At 45.0% G+C, this 20820-nt stretch overlaps 1 protein-coding gene across 1 annotated transcript in view; it reads left to right on the forward strand.

The window, feature by feature from the left end:
• LOC108053323 overlaps positions 1 to 20820 on the forward strand; it is a 47332-nt gene that overhangs the window by 8817 nt on the left and 17695 nt on the right. The window contains 1 exon segment of the mRNA XM_044457492.1: positions 11499 to 12156. Coding sequence (XP_044313427.1) covers positions 11499 to 12156 — 658 coding nt within the window.

The raw sequence follows: 20820 nt of genomic DNA on the forward strand, positions 1-20820 counted from the left end.
GACTTATAAAATATTACTTCATAAACTAAAACCTTATCTGTTAAGTATATTTTTTATTTTAAAATGTTCTAATTTATAACCTTGTAAAAATCATTAATTGAGTGGCAACATTTTTTCATCTTTCTGTAATTTGTCATCTGAACCATATCATTCATACCTTGGCAAGAGCTGTTAACCCATCTCTTAAAACAGCACGTGCTGCATGTGAAAACCAGAATAAAGTCGGCACACGCTCATCTCCCGGCTTCCTGTCAGACCTCGGGTTTCACTTTCTGGAGCAGCAGCAGCAGTTTCGGCAGGAGCAGGAGCAGGAGCAGGACTTCGAGAAGTAGGACACTGCTGTTTCCTATACAAATGAGGGTGCTGCAAGAGCTCTCCACATCCGATGTGTGCCCTGATATGATAATCTCGCAATCGAGAGCTCGCACCTCATTTGTGGAACAGCAATTGTCTAGAGGTCTTCCCCCATTGTATGCCGAGTGCTTCCTGTCTCGATGTGGCAGTAAAAACGGGAATACTTCCACTCGAGTCCAAGGTGAACCTTGGCATGTGTGTGTCTGTATGCCTCGACTCCGCTTCGTCTAATCGTCGACCCCCTCCCCCCATGAAGCTGAAAAAAAAGAGGGGCTGTACGTCATTTGGTCTCTTATCATTAACGACTTTTGTTCTTTTTATTCATGTGCGATATATCGCGAGCCTGCGATCTGAAGTCTGGGTTCCTGTGGTTCTGGTATTTAAGTTTTCTGGAGGTCTGGGGTGACCCCACCTATTCCGCATCCCTGGACGAAAAGTGAAAGCTGGGGAGCCGGGGGAAAAGTGACCTAACGCAATTGGAGCAAACATTTTAATTGACCCTGATGGGGAGAAAGGCTGAGCCTGAGCCGCATGTCCTTTGTCCTGGCTGATCTAATCAGTCTTCGTTACCGCTAACGGTAAAAGCTCACTTGCATTTTTACCACTCCACTACTCCACTTCGTTTGAAGTCACATGTCCTGCTCACATCCTGTTTAGAAAACGTTTTGTTTTCTTTCGACTGTCTGCTCTCAATGCTGCCTCTGTTTTTTTTTTCTGCTGCCCAGTCCGTTTAGGCCAAAGCCACACAAATTAAGTTAACTTCCTGTCTGTCTATGGCTAATAGCAAATTAATAAGAGCTTCCGGTCAATTTGGCTTGCGGTTTTCTGTCGCATTTCCCTTTCGTTGGTCGCCGTTCGTCCTGTTTTATTGCTGATTGTCCGGCGGTGGGTGTGACCCCGACTCGCAACTTCGCGACAGCTGTAGGCAGGTCGCCTCGACTGGCTTTTTCCCCTCCGTCCGCGTAACTAGTGCTTCGTTGGCGCCTGCCCTTGACACACATATCCTCGCCGCTCCTCACCCGGGGCATCCCGGTCCCTTTCCACTCGACTACTCCTCAGCTGCCCTGGCTGCACTTACATTGCGAATGCACTTTCTGCAATTGTTATCTAAGTAGGGCTCTCGGCTATCTGCAACGGCCGGTCGAAATTTCAGGCCGCTTCCTGTTCTTCCCTCGCTTACAGGACCCCTCAAGGTGCTGCCACTTGCAGTGGGCCAAATGTCAAAGCAAACGCCGACGCAACTGCAGTTACAGGAAGAAGGACTCGCGCTCTTCAAGGGGAAACCCCTGAGAAGGTCCTGCTCGGCTACCTTCGCGCACAGCTGTCCAAATTGTGCAATTGAAATGAGGGATCTTCGGTTGTGTTTTTTTCTGTTTGCTCAGCTACTTTGGCGGGATTAGAGCATCTCGGGATTAGCTCGAGGAGTCAAGTTATTTGAAAGGGAGTTTGGAGATTAGCCTTCAGTTCGTTTCAGCTGGCTTAACTTTGAGAAAGGGAGATCGCTATTTAAAGATATTCGATAGATTTAGTTTTGAACTTTATATCACCTGCGTAATTTAATTAGTTGGGTATTTCTTTATACCTTAATCCCGATAACTATTCTGAAACATCCTCTTGTTCCTAAAATTATCTCATCAATTAATCCACTCCATCACATCCCATCCACTAACGCCAATTAAAACTCTATACTCCAAACGACCTCCCCCATTTCGGAGGCAACTCCGCCCTGGCCGTGCCAGTTTTATCAATTTAAAGCAGAGCAGACATAATTTACATTTTTATTTATCGAGGGGCTACCATTCCCGGCGCAGACATGGCTGCCGAGTGGAGCAGACGGGGATGGGTCTGTGCCTATGTCTATCCACTTTTACTCGACTGGAGTAACGCTGGGGGATATTTTTCACATTTTTAGCTTAATTGCATTTGGCTGGCCGCACGTTCCCTCCGCAGTTGTTGTCCGAGAGGCAATTGTTTATCTTACGCTCGTCTGCGCCGCGTCTCGTCTCATGTGCAACCTGCAACACTGCAACCTGCAACCTGCAACACAGCAGCAACACCATCAAGTAGCAACTTGCCACGGCAACTGGTATTTTCCTAGCCGTCTTCGCTAATAGACACACACACACATGAAGTGCAGTTTGCAGCTTGCAACATTGCTGCAAAGTCAAACAATTGTCGATGGACTGGGGGCACGTTGGTGAGGGGGGGCGGAGGGGGTTGGAAAGGGGGCTGGCCGCAAATAGGGGGAGTGTTTTGTGTTCTGTGGCTTGTTAAGTTTAAGATTGTTTGATATAGACAGAGGCCTGGGTGCCATCCCACTTACCCCGTGCCCGCAGCAACTTGCAACGTGTTGCTGTTACGAGGCTTTCGGCGCTAAGAGACATGTTTTCAATTATGATTGCTGGCGTGCCTTATTAATTACAACCATCAAGCGATAGACAGCATTTAGTCCGGCATTTAGTAAGGGAGCTGCTAGGGGTGTTGTTAATGTTTAATTGGCTGGCAAAAGCTGAAGTAGTGAAATCGTTGTCTGATCCAAATGGATTATATTACTGGGGGATAATGAGCAATTAGGTGAAATAATTAATATGGCAAAAACAGTTGATTATATTAAAAATATATATTAAATATTGAATTTCAAATATTTTTCAATGCTTATTTGCTATAAAAATCAGTAATTACTATTATGATGAACAATGTTTTTTGATCTGGTAATAAATCAGTTGCTTATTCTTTTCTAAACCCAAAATTAATTAAAAAGTAAAGAAATCTAAGATGAGGAAATCTCGCCACTTCATGTATCTATCAGATACATACGTGGGCATTTGTCTTTCTGCGCAGAATCAGTAAGCTGGCATAGCTCGACTGAACAATCTAACTGATTGCTTACAAATGAATCTCAATTAAAATTAATTCAAAACATGAACCGAGTATTATTTACCCATTTGACACTCGCTAGAAGTGGTCGCGTATGTGAGCCGCACTCACAGATTGACACACATCTCCCGATCGACGAGTGGGGAGCTGCAAAAAGATGGATGGATCATCAGAGAGAGTTCTTCTTGGAGCTGGATAGTAAAAACTGAATACCGAACACTAAACAGTATATACACTGGACACTGGGAGCTGCGCATATCAACGGCATCAATTAATTTGGTATTCGTGATTCTACTTAACATCGATTGACCCCGACAGATTAGTGAGCGAGGCGAACGAAATGTTGAACTTTGCTTTCGAGCATTCCTCCAGACATCCAATGGATCCCAATGGATCTCAACCTCAACCCCCTCCCCCTTCCCCGCTTTTGCCACCACCCCTTTTCGGGTTGTGACGCAAATTGTCAAGCCGCATTGCGATTATTTACATCTACAGATATTTCTGTTAATTGAGCCCATATAGAACCATCCGTGGCTCTACGTTTTGGGGGCGCCTGCGGCTCTGGCCTAATTGGTGCGATTGAATTAAAATCGTTTGCTGCCACTTGATGGTTACAGTGCTATGGACACAGTGTGCATCGGTTTCTTTCGGTGTCGATTAGGCTCACAGATCACTTGATTGCTTTGCTCTTGGTTCGCTTAAATGATTGATCAATGGGCCAATTGTCCGCGAGAATCAGTTTAGAATTTGCATGAATCTCGGCATTGCTCCAATGGCGTCTTTATTGATTGATAAATAGAATATATTTCCCCAGAATCATGCGATTACATAATGGATGGAGAGGGGTGCAAGCGAACCCGCTTCAGGTAGAGCAGTAAAGGATCCTCTTCCTGGAAAGCCTGAGCTTCTTGCTCGTAAATTGCTTCCTGCTCATTTGGCCGTGACAAAATTGTGTCCCCTAACTCCGCTTCCTCTGCCTTCTTATTTCTAACTTTTAACCTATTTAATTGACTTATAATTGGAGTGACCCACACACACGGGGTCAGACATGTGTGTAGGTAATAATTTGTTGAGCAAGGAATTCCTCAAGCGCAACACGGACTCAAAAGGGACGGGAACAAAGGATCATGTGAAACAGTTAGCAGAGAGAGTCACACATGAACGACTTTTCCAGCCGCAGGCATAAGGAAAAGGGGCGAAAGGGGAGGGGCTGGCATCGAGGAAATTATGCCGCCCCGGCATGTTGAACTTGAAATTGTAATTTGGCATTCGGTGCCCGGCATTTGGCATTGGCAAGGGCACCTACATAGGCCAGGATGTCGTCCGAGTACAGAAAACGCGGGGTTGTCACTGCAGTTTACTCTTCCGTTAACTGTTTTTGGTCCTCCGGGAACTTTGTCAGCTGTTACTTGATCGATGGCAAATGACACTATAAAATTATCCACCACTTTGGGATATTGGAAATGTTAACGTTGTGCACAGGCAGGTAGTTAAGGTGGTTCCAACTGTAATTAAAGGATTAGGAACAATTGCCGACTTAAGCAAATTCCAAGTTGATGTATTTATGGACAATGCCTCTGGCTGAGATGGGTATCTATACTCTGAAATTCCTCAAGCTCGTTCTATAAAGAGATATACAAAGCGGCGTTCAAGGTGATTTATTATAATAGCATTCAAAAATAAATTCAAAAAATATAAAAACGGATAAAATTTATATTTTTTGTAAATAAATATTTATTAAATTTTGTGTTTAGTTACATTTTTAATAGTTTTAAAATATATAATACATTTATAGTATAAATAGGTGAAGGAAAAAAGACTTATTAAAGAGCATAAAACCATAAATGCAACATAGAAAAACTTTTTAATTTGTTGCAATAATTTAAAGTCTTTAGAACAATTATTTATCAACGTATGTATATAGGCTTTTGTTGCTAATTTCACAACTACTATTTTCCAATTTACGTTCTGTTATTTTAATATATTCCATGTTCTATGCACTCATTAAAAATGCATCACCATAAAGAGTTTAGATATCTATAATTAAAAGCCGATAAATATTTGCCAGCTCAACTTGTACTTTTTATTGCCTTCGCGATCGATTTAAGTGGGCATCAAGTGTTAAGTTAATAATTTGCCCTGCTCGCTTTGGGGGGAAATACTCAGGGCAGGTAATTGAAAGAATGGAAAATGCCAGCACACATTGTAAGCACGAGAGAGCTTTATTAATTTTTGTATTTAAAACATTTCAAGCACTCGACACCTTCTCCCCAGTAGCAGTTGCAGTAGCAGTACCAGTTTGAGTCGAGTGGAGTTGAGGTTTCAGGCCCAGTAGCCGTAGCACCAGTAGCAATGATCTCAAATTGATGTCCGACGAGTAGAAATAATGAGGACCTTGCAGGGAGGACTGGGGAGGGGGGAGGGGGGGATCTGCAAGGAACGCGCGCATAATCAAGGCATGGGGACATGGGCATGGACATGGGCATGGACATGGACCTGCTCCTCGACTTTGGACATGCCATTGCCATTGCCAATTGGCGATTTGCCTTTGCTGCTTCTGCTGCTGCTGCTGCTGCTTCTCCCCTTTATGATTATTGTTATTATTGAGTGTAGGCCTCTGCAATTCAGGGCAAAGTCATCATTAATGCGTCGAGTGCAGCGGGCATTACCGAAAAAGCCCTCCGAGATGTAGCAGCAAAAGCAGCAGCAGAGGCAGTAAAATAAAATGAAATGAAATATAATTAAATGTCGCTGTTCAGGTTGAGTCCGCGTAGCTGGGTAGCTGTTGGCCGGCTCGTAATTTGGCCAGAAATTCTTCCGCGATCGCTGATCGTCGTCTGGGCTGGAGCTGAGTCTGGATCTGGCTATCGCTCAAACTGATCGCATACCAAGTCCGGCGTATTTTGTCAACCGGTTTCGGCCATCGTTCCTCCCTTTCGCACATTGTCTCTGCTTATCTGCGGCTTTGTGGCATCTTTAAATGGCGTTTTTTCGCACTCGCCAACTCGATGCGGGCGTCGATCTTTCCGGGGGCGAAGGGGTGGCGGTCAGGAGATCGGTGGATCGTCGGATCGGGAGGCACTGCTCTTTCGCAAAACGTTCGCTGATTTTTAATTATTTTGCACGTCGCAACGATGTTCGCCATCGTTGAGTTGGGCAGTTGGCCATGTCTGCTGGCTTGGGACGCTCGATCTGCTGCCTTTCGTCACTTCGATATTGAAACACTTAATCACAATTTCGTTAAGGACACAAGGCATGCGGGCAGACAGACAGCAGGGACACACATAAATGGCAAAAGTCAGCGAAAATTCCAAAAATCTCATACAAATTACGAAAAGCAAAAGACTAAGGCGAAACTGGAGAAATCACGAAGCGCAAAGACACGAAAATGATATTTCTACGCGCCGAATTCCGAATGATCGCATTCTGCTGCCCGCCAATTCCCTCGCTAGGGAATTTGAGAAACACGAAACACGAAACGCGAATCTCGGTCCGCTGATGCTGATCGCCTCCCGCTGACGATGATAATTAATAACAGGGGCCCGGCCCCTACAAAGAGCATAAAAACGCTGCCAAACACCCAATCGTACGGCCAGAAAAAACCCAGAGTCTCGGCCAATGGAAATGGTAATGTCTCGGAGCGAGGCTCCTCCCGATAAGCAAAAAAGAAGACAGACCAGTCGACATAATCTCAGACGGTGGGGAATGTCACTGTGCGACTGCACTTGAAGGAAAATATAGGCCTAAGTTGCTATAAAGTTGGCAAAAAGTTCCTCAAAAGAAGTCTGTAAACCTACAAGTAATCATTTCTGTATTTCCTGTTAAGATGACTTCGTATTTGATCTGTGAATAATAATGAAAGAGCTCAGAGAAATATCTGACCTCATACTTTCATTTTGAACATGACAACCATCTCTTGAATTACTATTGTCTATTTATAAATCTATTTTTTTAGTCTAGACCCATTTGTTTTAGTGTATACACTCATGTCACGAGTTTTCAGTTCTGTGTCGATTAAGATCACAGAAAAGAAATCTCCGATCAGTGTTCAACTCAACTGCTCAACTGATCAACACTTTTAGAATGCGTGTGCCTTGGCTAAGCAAACTGACAGAGAACATGACAAGAACAAGGCCTTTGACAAGAGGCAGAAGATAGAGGAGCTTATCCAGAGCTCCTCGAAATTCCCACCGAATTCTGGCTGGGCAATTTCACCTCATTCTCACCAGCGATCAGTCGATCAGCCCGATCCCGATCCCGATCCCGATCCCGATCCCTATCCATCCTACCAGTTGATCAGTCATTCCCATCACGCAGCACTCGGGCAAAAACAATTAATGCCTGGCAGAGGAATCAAATGATATTTGGCCAAGGACAAGGAGACAGCGCCATGGTGCCAGGCGCAACCACGATTTATAGCCCGAGTGGAATGTGCCATACATCAGTCCCAGGATCAGAGGAGCAAAAACAATTTAGCCAGCGAGGAGGAGGCGCAGCAGTAGTATCTGCTGTCGATGATTAAAACACATTAAAAATCCAGTAGCCCCGGACTGGGCTGTTGCTTTTCGGTTTTTGGTCGCCTTTCTCGGTGCCGGCCCTTCCCAAACTAATTTCATATTTTTCATGCAATTGATGAAATTCCATCAAGCCCCCAAAAAGCGACTCCTTTCTTGGGCAGCTCAGCTTGGAGCTCCATCTCCATCTCCATCCCCGGTGTATCTGTATCTGTGTCGCAATCAGAATCCCAGACTGTCCGTCTGTCCGTGTCCGTCCGTTCGCTTGATGTTCGGGGACTACCTGTTGCGACGTGTTATTAGGCGACGTATTGACGACAAGCAAACGTCAACCCGAAACGTCAGCTCATCATATCATCGATTGATGCGCATCGCTTCCTCTTTCTCTTCCTCTCCATCCCCCTACCCCTTCCCCTTCCCCTTACCCCCACGATCCTCCCTTTTTTGGGGGCCCTGTGCATATTTTTGGGGACTGAAACAGAAACAGAAGCCCTCTGCTTGTTCTGGAATTTCGAGAGGGTAAAAACAGCACGTCAATGTTGGGCCTCTAATTTTGTGCAGATCCGAGAGTTGATGTCGCCCCCCTCCCCTCCCCCTCGTCAAGGTGGTGATATTTGTTAGTGTAAACTGTCCATCAGCCGAGTCGATGGGCAGTTCTTGTTCTTCTCCAGCGGACCGACGTGATTTTGCGCTTTAATGAGGATTATTAAATGCGAGATTATTATGTGCTGCAATTACTTTTCGCTGCCACTGTGCTCGAGGTTTCTTTTCGTTCTTTCGCTTCGCTGCTGTCTTTTGCCTCTTCATATTCGGGTTTTTTCCCCCTCTTTTGATTTATTTTATTGAACCATAAAAATGTAAATTTTCGCGAGACAAAAGACAAAGTTAATCGTTGTCAATTATGGCCTTTGACAGGTTAATATTAAAATGTTCAGCTGGATGGGTGGAAAAGAAGAGGGGCGATGGGCAGCTTGATTGGTAGCATTCAGCGAGGATGATCGGCTGGAAGATCAGGAGCGAACCGAGTTGATTAATGCCTTGGATAGCTATAAATAAGCGGATGGAGGACGGTGTAGTGTGATCGAGAAGGGATTACATCTTCTGGCTTCTTTTGCTTTTTCTATATATCATAGGGTGTTCAAGACACATCGAGAGTCTGGTATACACAAATAGAAAGCTATAGTAACTATCCTCCTGGTTCCTTTCCACCTCATTGCACCCGATGATGACTCATTCAGTGGGCTCTTCGGCATTCAGTGCCTTTGGAGGATCAGCAACTTCTGGCATTCTTCGATCAGCCTTAATGCCATGCATTTGGTGGCAGCCCTTGAAATGTTTGATTATTCGCAATTTGTGCCCGCTGGCACTGCAGTTTCCGGCCGAGGCGAGCGCCGTCCTCCCCCTCGGGCGGGATGCGGAAACAGGAATCCAGGGAGGGGGAGGGGGGCAGGGGACTCTGGGGGCAGCACCTCTATTAACATAATCACAACACGAGTCGGTCGTCCGTCGATCTCAGCCCCATTCGCCAGCCAACCGAAAATTACGGCAAGTGCGAGCGCGAGGAATATACATATGCGTGGACTTTCTGCGGAGATGGCGGCTTGGGTAGATCAATTTTTCGGCAACCCAAATCACTGCAGGGCGATCAATTAAAATTTTGATCGAATTTTCGTCAATTTCTTGACATGTGGCCAGGAACAGAAGCCGCGTAGCAACTCCAGAAAGAGTGAAACGAAGACGGGCAGAGCGACTGGGACAAGACGAGATCAATGTAAGCTGAAATTGTCGGCTGGAGGCCTTAGGCGAAGTTTGTTCAGTCTGCGGGTTTCTTTCCATATTTCGCTGCACAGCAAGAAATTTTAATATTTTTCAAATATTAGGGATCTTTTCCTCATTAAATGATCTTGATGTTTTGAAATAGGTGTCTTATAATACGATTGCATATAACTATGAACAATGAAAAGGATATGTGTTTCTAAAATATATGTCATTTGAAAAATACTTTCAGTACCCATTCGACGACACAAAGTTTTAAGTACTGAATAAAAAAAGTTATTTAATATAACACATAAATATATTTTCGTTACAAAGCACATTTTTTTCCTGTGTATCCCCCACTTCCTCTTCTTCGCCGGCTGCTGTTGCATAGTGAATGAAATTGATTAAAGCGTAAATGAATTTTTGCGGGCCTAAATCGCCGCTGATGGCCAAGAGGAAGAGGTGGGGAGCTGGCGATGATTATAACACAAGATCGATTGCTGCTTGTCGCTGATCGCTAACTCGATGCGGCTACTGTGGAAAGCAGAGACGCCGCAGAACTCCATCTCCATCTCCATCTCCTTGGTCTCCTTGGCCGGGCCCCTCTGCTCTTATTAAGTTTCCGAACATGTTTTCGAAAAGGATCTCCTTGGGCAGCGGCAGCCGCTGTTTTTATGCCCTCATTTGACAAACTAGCCAGGGGCGACGATCGACCTGGTCGGGATCAGAATCTCGATGCCTCGGCTTCGATTTAAGTTTATCCGCACGATCAGCGCCAAAAAGCCGAAATGCCAATGCCATAATTTTTTGCCAATCCGCACGCACGGGATCGGGATCGGGAAAAAAATCGGCGGTATGGAATCCCCGGGCCTTAGAATCTGATGGAATTCCATGCGTGCCCAGCCAGTATAAACGGTAAAAACGGTAGCCACAGCGAGACGCTATAATTATTAGGGTCGAATCGGGATGGCTAGTGGGAAAATAAAGGCTCATGATCAGACAGCAGATTTCGGTTCGCAGATGAGCTAGTTCTGGCTTAGTATACCAAATTTCATGGTTCTAAAACAAAGTTCTCATTAAATTATAATACAAACTTAAAGGTGTTTAGCAACTTATCTATCGAGACACCAATATGAAACCTTAATTATTATCTTCTAACATAGTTGATCATTATTTCAGCGAATGGAACTCAAAACTTGATTTAGGAAATGTACGTATATATACTTGTTTTACATATTTTCAAAATTTCATATCTAACAGTTGAGTTCCCTCAATATAACTAAAGAGATTTCTTCGTTTCCCATGATAAGTCCCCAAGTGGGCTTAATAGCTTATAAATGAAGTAATTTATGGGATTAGTTCTTTTCTTACTATTTCAATCATTGCAAAACCAATTAAACACCAGTTCGGAATTCGGTCAGCACTTGGCAAGGGCAGAGTGCCATCGCTGATTTCGCTTTGGGTCCGAGTCTTTGGGCCCAGCTCCGTCATCAATTGCCGCTTTGTGGGGGCTCGGACTTGGGCTTCGACTTGGGCCTTGGTCTTGGTCTTGGGTTGGGGCATGTGTGTAGCATTGTGAAAGAGCTTTCTGCTCTTTAATGGACTGGAGACGAGAGCCACATTAATTTAGTTACGCTTCGACAACGATCTCGAGTCGGAGATCTGCGCATCATTAAAGACAATTTCGTGATTCGCCACGATTTGTGCAGCAAATTACTTGCTAAATTATAGAAAGCAAACAGTGCCCCTCTGCAGCCGGGTCTATTGCTCACAAATCAATAGAAATCAACGCCTGTCAGGGCTGAGACGATTCTCATGGCCATTGTTGACTTAATCAATAAAGCGAATTTGGGTTGTTTTCTATTTCGAGCGCGGGGCGATCGAATGGAGTGGAAATTTCACCGGATCACTTAGTCGAGCAAACAAGCGACAATTGGGAAAACTTGGCCTTAGTACTCATTGTCTTCTTTCCCCTCTCTTTTCGTTTCTTTTCAGAGTCAGGCCTTGGCCTTAACCAGAGCTGCCAACGCGGCCGCCGTTGTGGCCGCGGCCAATGCCAAATCGCCGAACGCCTCCTCCGCTTCAGCCAGCCTGGCCGACTTGGCCGTCAAGAAGGAGCACTCACTGTCGCCGCCCCACAATGTGATGGCTGTGGGCGTGGCCGGCGAGGATCAGCACCGCAGAGCCTCCTTGCAGGGCGTCCAGGAGAAGCTCACCCAGTTGCAGATGCAGCAGCAGCATCACCAACAGCAGCAGCAACAGCAGCAGCAACACCATCATCAGCAACATCAGCAGCAGCAACATCAGCAGCAGCAGGCGGCAGGAGTGGGTGGCGAGGTGGTTGGGCGCAGGTCCTCCGAGGGCACACCACCCACCGCCCACCCCCCGCCGAATTCGGATGGCCAGGCGCTCTCCTCCTCCACAGCCTCATCTAGTCAGAATGCCACCCCCAAGAGCGATCGGGAGAGGGAGCGAGAGAGGGAGCGGGAGCGAGAACGGGAGGAGCGGGTGGAGCGGGGCAGCATTTCCTGCCTCCCACCAGCCGCCCTTGGAATGGCCGTGGGCGTCCAGCAGGCCCAGCAGCAGGCCGAGAAGCTCCTCAGCCATCCGGCCTTGGACTCGCGACGGGAGTTCGACGTCAGCAAAGTGAATCGTGAGTAAAGGAAGCTTTAATTATCTCAATTATATTTTATTGTATTTGTATGGCCAAAGGTTATGCAGGGAATTGTAATCATTAGAAATATAATCCGTATCTCAATGATGAATATATTTACTTGAATTCTTAAAACGAAAAGGCGGAGTAGGCAAGGGGTTATTTCGGTCTTAAAAATAAATCTGCAATATATTACTTCAGAAATTAAAGACAAAAACCAACAATAAATATTGCAAAATGTATTGATTTACTTTTAATTTTTTGTAATGTATATAAATTCTGTAAAGTAGTTGCATAAATTTGATACACTGATTGAAGCGTGGCCCCGATGTAGGAAATGTTTAAATAATTTAAATTGAAATGATTCCTAATCAATAATGACAAAGAGTTGGAGCAAAATAAATAATGAAATTCCATATTATTCATAATACAGTGCGTGATTATGTGTGTAATTAAAGGGGTTTGCCTGAGCGAAGGAAACTGGCGGGGGAAAATTCTCCGACCGCTTTAAAGACACATCTTTAATCAGGCCAGCTGCTGATGGCAAATGGAAATGGCCGAGGCATTTCCTCTGCCCCAACACAGCTGGCCTAATCCATGAAAAGTTCATTTGATTTGCTCACAAGGCATTAAGCACGTATCCCACAGATACACACTCTGGCACACCCACAAGCAGACAAGTGGATACGTTCCTTGAGCAATGGCCGTGGTAATCTTGTTTGGTTCATCAATAGTTTAGCCATGGCCAGAAGTAAACCTGTGCCACCTCGTTGCGGATGCATACGTCGAGTATCTGCCGGATATAAATGGAAACTGTGAAGCCTTTTGCATACCAACGATATCAGCCCGAGCACGAGGCGCTTCCTTGGCTCCATTCAGCCACAGACACAGAAGCAGAAACAGAAACACCACACTCGTATATGCATCGAAATCCCCTGGATTAAGCATATGAAGCATTCATAACGTTTATTTTGTGTACGGATGTGTATCTGTATCTGCGTCTGTTTATGTGTCTATATGTGTCTACGGAAGGTCTGTGTGTGCGAGCAAACATTCGTTTCAGGTTAGAAAGTGTGTGTGGGGGGGGGGATTGAGGTTGGGTGGTTGGTTGGTTGGTTGGTTGGTTGGTTGGGTGCTAAGTGAGCACCCACTTGTGGAGTGAATCCCCCGAGGAGGATGCAGGCCAGGAAGCGTGCCTTGCTTTTGTTTGCCCTAGCTTCAGTCTCTCGTCTCTCGGGTACACACTGCGTATACGCAATCTGGCAGGATGTGGGCGCACGTGTGCGCTGGCTCAACAGGTGTTCGCTCGTTTATAACCTGGTGGATGTGTCGGGGCCAATTTGTGGCTTCGCCTTCGCAGATAGTTGGCCAAACAATTGACTTAGGCGATAAATATCATTGTTAATATTTCAAGTTACCCCCGGTAAACTTTAAGCTTTCTTTTCGATGCGAAATTCGCCAATGCTCAGGCTTCGAGCCTAAACCCACTGCCAACTGCAACAGAGAGGATTTGATTGGAATTTTGTCGCTGTGAATTTCTGAATTGTGTGTGAGTGTGTGTGTGGGTGCGTATCTGTGTAATGTGCTTTGTAGCATATTTTGAGGATTTGCACAACAAAACGTGGATGGAATGGAATGGGATCCAATGGATGCCGTATCCTACGACCTACGGATGGGGCTCAGTGCAGTTTGGTTTGCTTATTGTTGCCGTCATTTGGCATTGTTATTGCTGTTTTTGTTATTATTGTCATTTAACATAGCCATTTGCAACAGCTGCACATGTGTGTGGGTGTGTGTGTGTGGGTTCATATGTAAATCTGTTTTGTTTCGATGCGTTTTGTTGTGCATATTTCCGAATGTGTGTGCGTGTTTATTGCGCCTAAGCTGCTCAGCGACGCAACACGATATTTATCCTGCCGCACCACCCATCCAGATCCCAACACCAACACAAAACCCCCCACCACCCTCCTCCCAGTGCCACCCCCCTTGGCAGCTGGGCTTTTCCATTCGGGGCTATTTTTATGCTCCTGTTTTTGCGATTCTGCTGTCTCTGCTGCGCTTCGATTTATGCAGAGTTTAGTATGCAACATTTTCATACGTTAGCCTTAATAAATCCCCACCCGGCTGCACTTGTCAATATGCAGTCTGTGGCTGTGGCCGGCCAGGCCCCTTGGCCCTGCAGTTGTGCCACACTGTTGGCACCTATAAGCCTATGCAAACACACACCCATGCCGGCGACGCGCTCTGCAATTGAAAATCACTGCGCCTTAGTTAACGACACGTTTGTGGATCAACGCGTTCGGGCAACGAAAAACAGCCATACGGCCAGCCCGATTCCCCCACTTGACCCTGCTATTGAATCATTGTTGCTTTTGGCCACCGAAAGTGGAGCAACAGCAGCAGCAACTGCAGCAGCTGCATCCCCATGTGTCATAAGCCAGGCGCCATGCATACAGGACTCTGTGGACATAAGCACGCGCTCAAGGATTCAAAAAATGGTCAACGGCACCCGTTCGATCGGCTATTATGCAGATGTCATATGAGGCGGGATTGTATAATGAGATGGTGGGCTGGAGGAGGAGGAGGAGCACCGCCGATAAGCCCTGATGGACGCACAAGTGCCGCCAAAGCCGGGCAGTAACTCGGCCGAGCAGCCAGCTCCTCGCACTCACTTAGCCAACGAGTGGGTTTCCGAATTCTGTGGAGTGCTACCGGTAATCAGGCGACACAAAAGCAACGCACTGCTCCTGCTGCAGGATAAGAGATACTCAAAAGCGGGAGAAGGAGCAGCCGGTTTCGCAATCACACGCAAAACTAGCTACGACTTGGACTCCCACTCGAAGTCTAATTCGGACTCCAGTTTGAACTCACCTCACTCACCTGTGAGAGGAGTGGCTAAGCCCTGGGCCGATGGATCCGCTGGGGCGACAGGTGGGCGGTTGAGCGGCTGCAGCTTAAGTGTTAAGCGTTATGCACAGTGGCCAGTGCGGAGCTGAATGATACCACTCACCTAAGCCGGTTCCCAAAACCCAACCACCCACCACCCACCACCCACTGCCCAATCACATCCTAAAACCCAAAAACCCATTCCGGCATATGTGCTGACGGAGAGCATAGATGCAGATGCGGATACAGATACAACCTCAGATTGAGATACAAATGCGAATAAATGCCAAAAGCAACAGGAGGCAACATTTCCGAATTATAAGCAAAAAGGGATTGGCCCGGGCACCAATAACAACAGCAACTAGAGCCACAGGATAAAAGCCGGTTGTTGCCAACCAGCCACACACACACACACACACACTGGCATACACTTGGCCAGGACATCGCCAGGAGCTGAAGGCAGGTGCTGCAGGTGATGCTGATTGAGTTAAGCCACCATCATCGAGTGCACTGCAAAATGCAGAGGACAAACTCAAGGGTAACCTTTCACTTAAGCGATATGTTTTGCATGTCACGGAGAAAAATGAGATCATTGGTTCGTACACAACATTGTATAACATGTCTCGTAGAAAAAATCAATCGCTTCTCATTAATATTTTGGAACAAAAAAACAAATATAATGATTTATTTTAAAATTTATAAATTTAAATGTATAACTATTACGGTCCCTGAAAAATAAATTGCGTATGAAATTATTTTAAGGAAACCTTACTTATCATACATATTTTTTAAACCATTTTAATGAAAAAACATTTTTCAATTCAACGTAAAGGTCCCTTAAAATACCCAAAACCATATTTTCAAATCTACATCTTCATATAATGATCTTGATTTTCTAACATTTTAAATATTAGATCAATTATTATTTTTCTGATAAACATTTCCACTAGAATACTATTTCATTTTTGTACGTGTATCTGTGAGAAGAGATTTCGCATCGGTGGCTTGCGCCTCCACTTCCAGTTGGTCCCTTTATCCCTGACACAAAGAGAACTACAAATTTTAAGGATTTAAATGCAGGAGAGGAGCACGAATCGAACTCTCGGAGCTGCCACAACGGGCGATGAGCCGGAGAGTCCGCAACCCCACCGGCAACATGCAACTTGCAACCTGCAATGTGCAACGTCCCCCGAGCAACTTGCAGCTCGATTCGAGCGGCTTAAGGATCTCTGTGCGTTTTGGTTTATAATCGAATAAATACTGCCTGTGTGCTGTGCGATTATCAAAACAGAAGTACATGCACAAGGAAAAGCAACTATAAATCACTTGCATTAACTTTGAGCGCTTTTGTGCGAGTAAATATATGTGGAAGTGCGTATCTAATAATATACAAGTGGAATTATGCTGGCAGCACATTTGTAATTAGACAAGGACCAGGTCTGCCAAGGGGTTCGATTATGAATATTATAAGACTCGGCATTTTCCGTTGTGGCAACAACAGCTGCAATTGGGATTTAACATAAGCCCCCGACTGAAGGACACACTTTCTTGAGATTCTGTGCAGGCATCCTTTACGATTTTATTAAACCCCAAACAAATGCCAGAGTGCCAATTAATGCTGCTGCTAAACCGTTTATTTCCTGTCACTTAATATTGAATTTTCCCCAACTCTCCGCCACATTCAATATTCCACTTTAACTCTATTCCCACATACACACACATAGAGGGTATTAGGGGAATTAGGGAAAATCACCAGGCGAGAGCAACTAATGCGAATGCAACTGGGCGTTGTATAATCCACAAGCGAAAACAAAATCATCATCATCAGGAAAAAGGGGAAGGAGCAGGAGCAGGAGCAGGACCACCCAAGGACATTAGGCGAAAGCATCAAGTTTGCGACTTATCCTGCGACCTAAGCCTCCTGAACCCGGTGAACGTTCAGCCCAAAAAAGGGTAAATACACCACCTCCTCTCCCTCTCTCGCTCTCTCTCTCTCCCTCTCTTTCTATCCGCATATAGCCAGCTCTTTCGCCGACTTGGCTGCCTGCTTTGCATGCGAATTTGGCGCCAAAAACTTTCGAGTTTCAGACCGAGTTGCTCGAGCTGAGGGCACGACATTATTTGGGAATCCCTTATCCCTTTATCTGGCTTTAGCCCTAATCCCATCAGACACAAATGAAGAGAAGTTTCACGTTTCGCGCTGCGTTGCCCCTTCTACCCCTTCTACCCCCTCTACCCCTGCTGCTCCTGTTCCAGCTCCTTAAGCTTTTGTTTTTGTTCCTGTTCCTTCGCTTTTGCCTTTGCTTTTGAAGTGCTTTGGCAATGGCAACGACGTCGGGATTAGGCCGCCAGCTAATGCGTCCTTGTGTCTGTGTGTGTGTGTGTGCGTGTCCTTTTCCGTGCCTGTGTCGGTATGCGTGCGCCAGTGTGAGTGTGTGTGTGTGAGCCAGGTGGGTTAGACGGCGGGCCAGACAGTTGCCAGTTTTGGGAGCGAGTCGAGGTCGAGGTCTTTGGGGATGCTAATCCCAATACGACTGGCAATCCTGCCAAACTGCCGGCAGACAACTCTCAACTGCAGGCGATATACTGCGAGAAATGGTAATGCCCGGATTTGCAGAACATGTGAATAACCTTGAGACACTGAAAGAAAAATTACAAAAGGAAAACATGAAGAGAAAAAAACAAGAAAGGAAAGCTAACTTCGGGCGGAGCCGAAGTTGATATACCCTTGCAGAATACTCTGTAAATTATATTCTCCAAAATTATTCATATGATGCATTCTTAATACTCATAAAAAATCCCAACATCCTAACATTAAAAACACCAAAGTTATGGCATTTCCAATCGTTCAGTTATATAGCAGCTATAGGATATAGTCGGCCGATTATTATGAAGTTTGGTAGGTCGGATTGATTGGCCAAAAATAAAACCCATAGAAAATCCCAACTTCCTAACTTAACAATCACCAAACTTATGGCATTTCCGATCAATCAGTTATATGGCGGCTATAGGATATAGTCGGCTGATCCTTATGAAATTTGGTAGGTCGGATTGATTGGCCAAATATAAAACCCATAGAAAATCCCAACTTCCTAACTTAACAAACACCAAAGTTATGGCATTTCCGATCAATCAGTTATATGGCAGCTATAGGATATAGTCGGCTGATCCTTATGAAATTTGGTAGGTCGGATTGATTGGCCAAATATAAAACCCATAGAAAATCCCAACTTCCTAACTTTACAAACACCAAAGTTATGGCATTTCCGATCAATCAGTTATATGGCAGCTATAGGATATAGTCGTCCGATCCCGGCCGTTCCGACTTATATACTGCGTGCAAAGGAAAGAAGGGTGTGTGCAAAGTTTCAATTCGATATCTTTAAAACTGAGAGACTAGTTCGCGTAGAAACAGACAGACGGACAGACAGACGGACAGACGGACAGACGGACAGACGGACATGGCTATATCAACTCAGGAGGTGATCCTGATCAAGAATATATATACTTTATAGGGTCGGAGATGACTCCTTCACTGCGTTGCACACTTTTGACCAAAATTATAATACCCTCTGCAAGGGTATAAAAAGAAATACCACTATTAGGGACCAAATCAATCTTTAAGGGCATCTTCAATTGAATATAAAACATAGTTCGGGTACTAAATTTATTATTTTGATTTATAATATAAATAAATTAAGTCTTCATAAATATTTAGTTCAATAAATTGTAAATAATTATTTACTTTATTCAAGTGTTAAGCATCAAGAACGATACACTGAAATTCCTTCTTTAAAAATACATTTTGTAATTATTACGAAAATAACACTAAAGTCCCAAGACCATTCATTGAAATGATTAAAATTACTATAAAAGCATCATAAAGTTATGATTTAAAATATGTAACATTAAATTCGCAAATTCACTTGAAATTCAGAAAACTTTAAAAAGCAATAGTTTTGCAAATGTCTTTTGTACCCAATATGAACGAAACATGTTTGGTAAAAATATATTATAATGGTTACATTATAAACAAAAGTTCAAAAGTTTGTTGCACTGTAGCAAGCTTCCTTTGATGTAACTCGTTTATCCCAAAACTTACCCTAGCCCACCGAATTTTCTCTCGGTGTGCCAGCAGGCTTTATTGATCGCGCAGGGGATTATCCAGGGCGCTGGCATATTGGCAGGCTGGCAGTCGGTCAGGCGATTGTCCATTTTCAATTTGTGCTCCGCCAGCGATTCGGGAAAGGGGCAGCGTACGTCGAAATGTAGTGGGCTCGGGTTGAGTTGGGTGCGGGGTGTGGGGTAAGGGGAGTGGGCCTGTAATCCGTTCGAATGCCCGTCCAATGCTGCCTATAAGTACGAATACATCTATATTCAAACATATATATGCACAGTTTGCATTGTTGTTGTTGTTGTTGTTTAAAGCCAGTGGCTGTCTGGTGCTTTGTTGTTTTAGCCTCCATATGAATCATACGCAACGTAATCCCAATTCGTTTAAGTCACTGACAATCCATGGATGCCCAGGCGATGCCGCAACGCAACGCATCCACACGAACACGGACACACACATATACTCACACTGCCCAATGCCAAATCGTAGCCCCCCTACCCCCTTTCCCACTTTCCTCCCTACCCCTCATCAACATCACCGTTTTTCGTTGGGTCGAGCATATTTTCGCAATAAAGTAGATCCCGCATTAATCCCAACGATTTTGTGCTCTGGGCATTGCGTGTGCTTTATTTGTCCGAGTATTGGTGCCCGGTCCGTTCGTGTCTGGGTGTGTTTGCCTGTGTGTGTGTGAGTGTGTGTGTCTGTGTTAATCCTTAAACCGGCAGAGCTAAAGCTGCCCGCGTCGACGTCGCTGCCAACTGCAACCGAAAAAGGCCCAAAAGCATGCCATGAGTTGGAGTTTTCGAAGGGCGTTCGGTGGTTTTTGGGCGGAAGGAATGGGGGGTGAGGCGTGGGGGTCTGGGGGCTGGGGGCTGGAGGGCCCCACACAGCGACAGCAACGCACAGTGACAGCCCGCCCCCTTCTGGCCCAGCCCCACCCCCTTCTGGCCGCCCGCCCTTCGAGTCTCGGTTTGCGGATGAGTCGATGGCGACGGCTGCTGCTGCTGCTGCTGTTGGGAGATTAACTTTTTTCCATGCAAACAGTGGCGGAGTGGCGGGGGATTTAAGGGGGGCGGGGACCGGCTGTGGGGGCTGGGATTTTGCGTTTGCGTTTGCTTTTGGTGGCCGTGTGGGCGAGGGATTTAATTTCGTGCGGGAATATTATTTCGGATTTAACTCTTCGTTTTATGGATCGCTTGGCATTATAATGAACAGCGGCGTCGCTGAATGGTCATGGGCGTAAAAGGGGGGCAATACAAAGAAATAATCATTACATATAAAATAATTTGTATGTTGATCAAGATTAATTCCGAAATAGTAAAAAATAATAACCTAGTAATGATCCCTTAGAGGATATAATAAATTTTGTAACATTATTCGGCTAACACAAATGTACTTCTTATAATTATAGCTAAAAAAAATCGAAAAGAGTTTTGGGATTTTTATAAATATACTTATTTTTTAATACATCTAATAAATTAGTGATAGTAATAAAATTCCAAATAGTAATTACCTCTAAAATGATTTCATTGTAAAGTACACACAGAAACATTGTTTTCTCGAGCTTGCAATATGATTCACATATTTTTCAGCTGTATTTATATCCAATCCAAATCCATTATAATCATCAACCCAACGTTAACCACTTTTTATGCGAGGTTAGC

Source organism: Drosophila rhopaloa, unplaced genomic scaffold (genome assembly GCF_018152115.1).
Source record: "Drosophila rhopaloa isolate 14029-0021.01 unplaced genomic scaffold, ASM1815211v1 contig_115, whole genome shotgun sequence".
Taxonomy (NCBI): domain Eukaryota; kingdom Metazoa; phylum Arthropoda; class Insecta; order Diptera; family Drosophilidae; genus Drosophila; species Drosophila rhopaloa.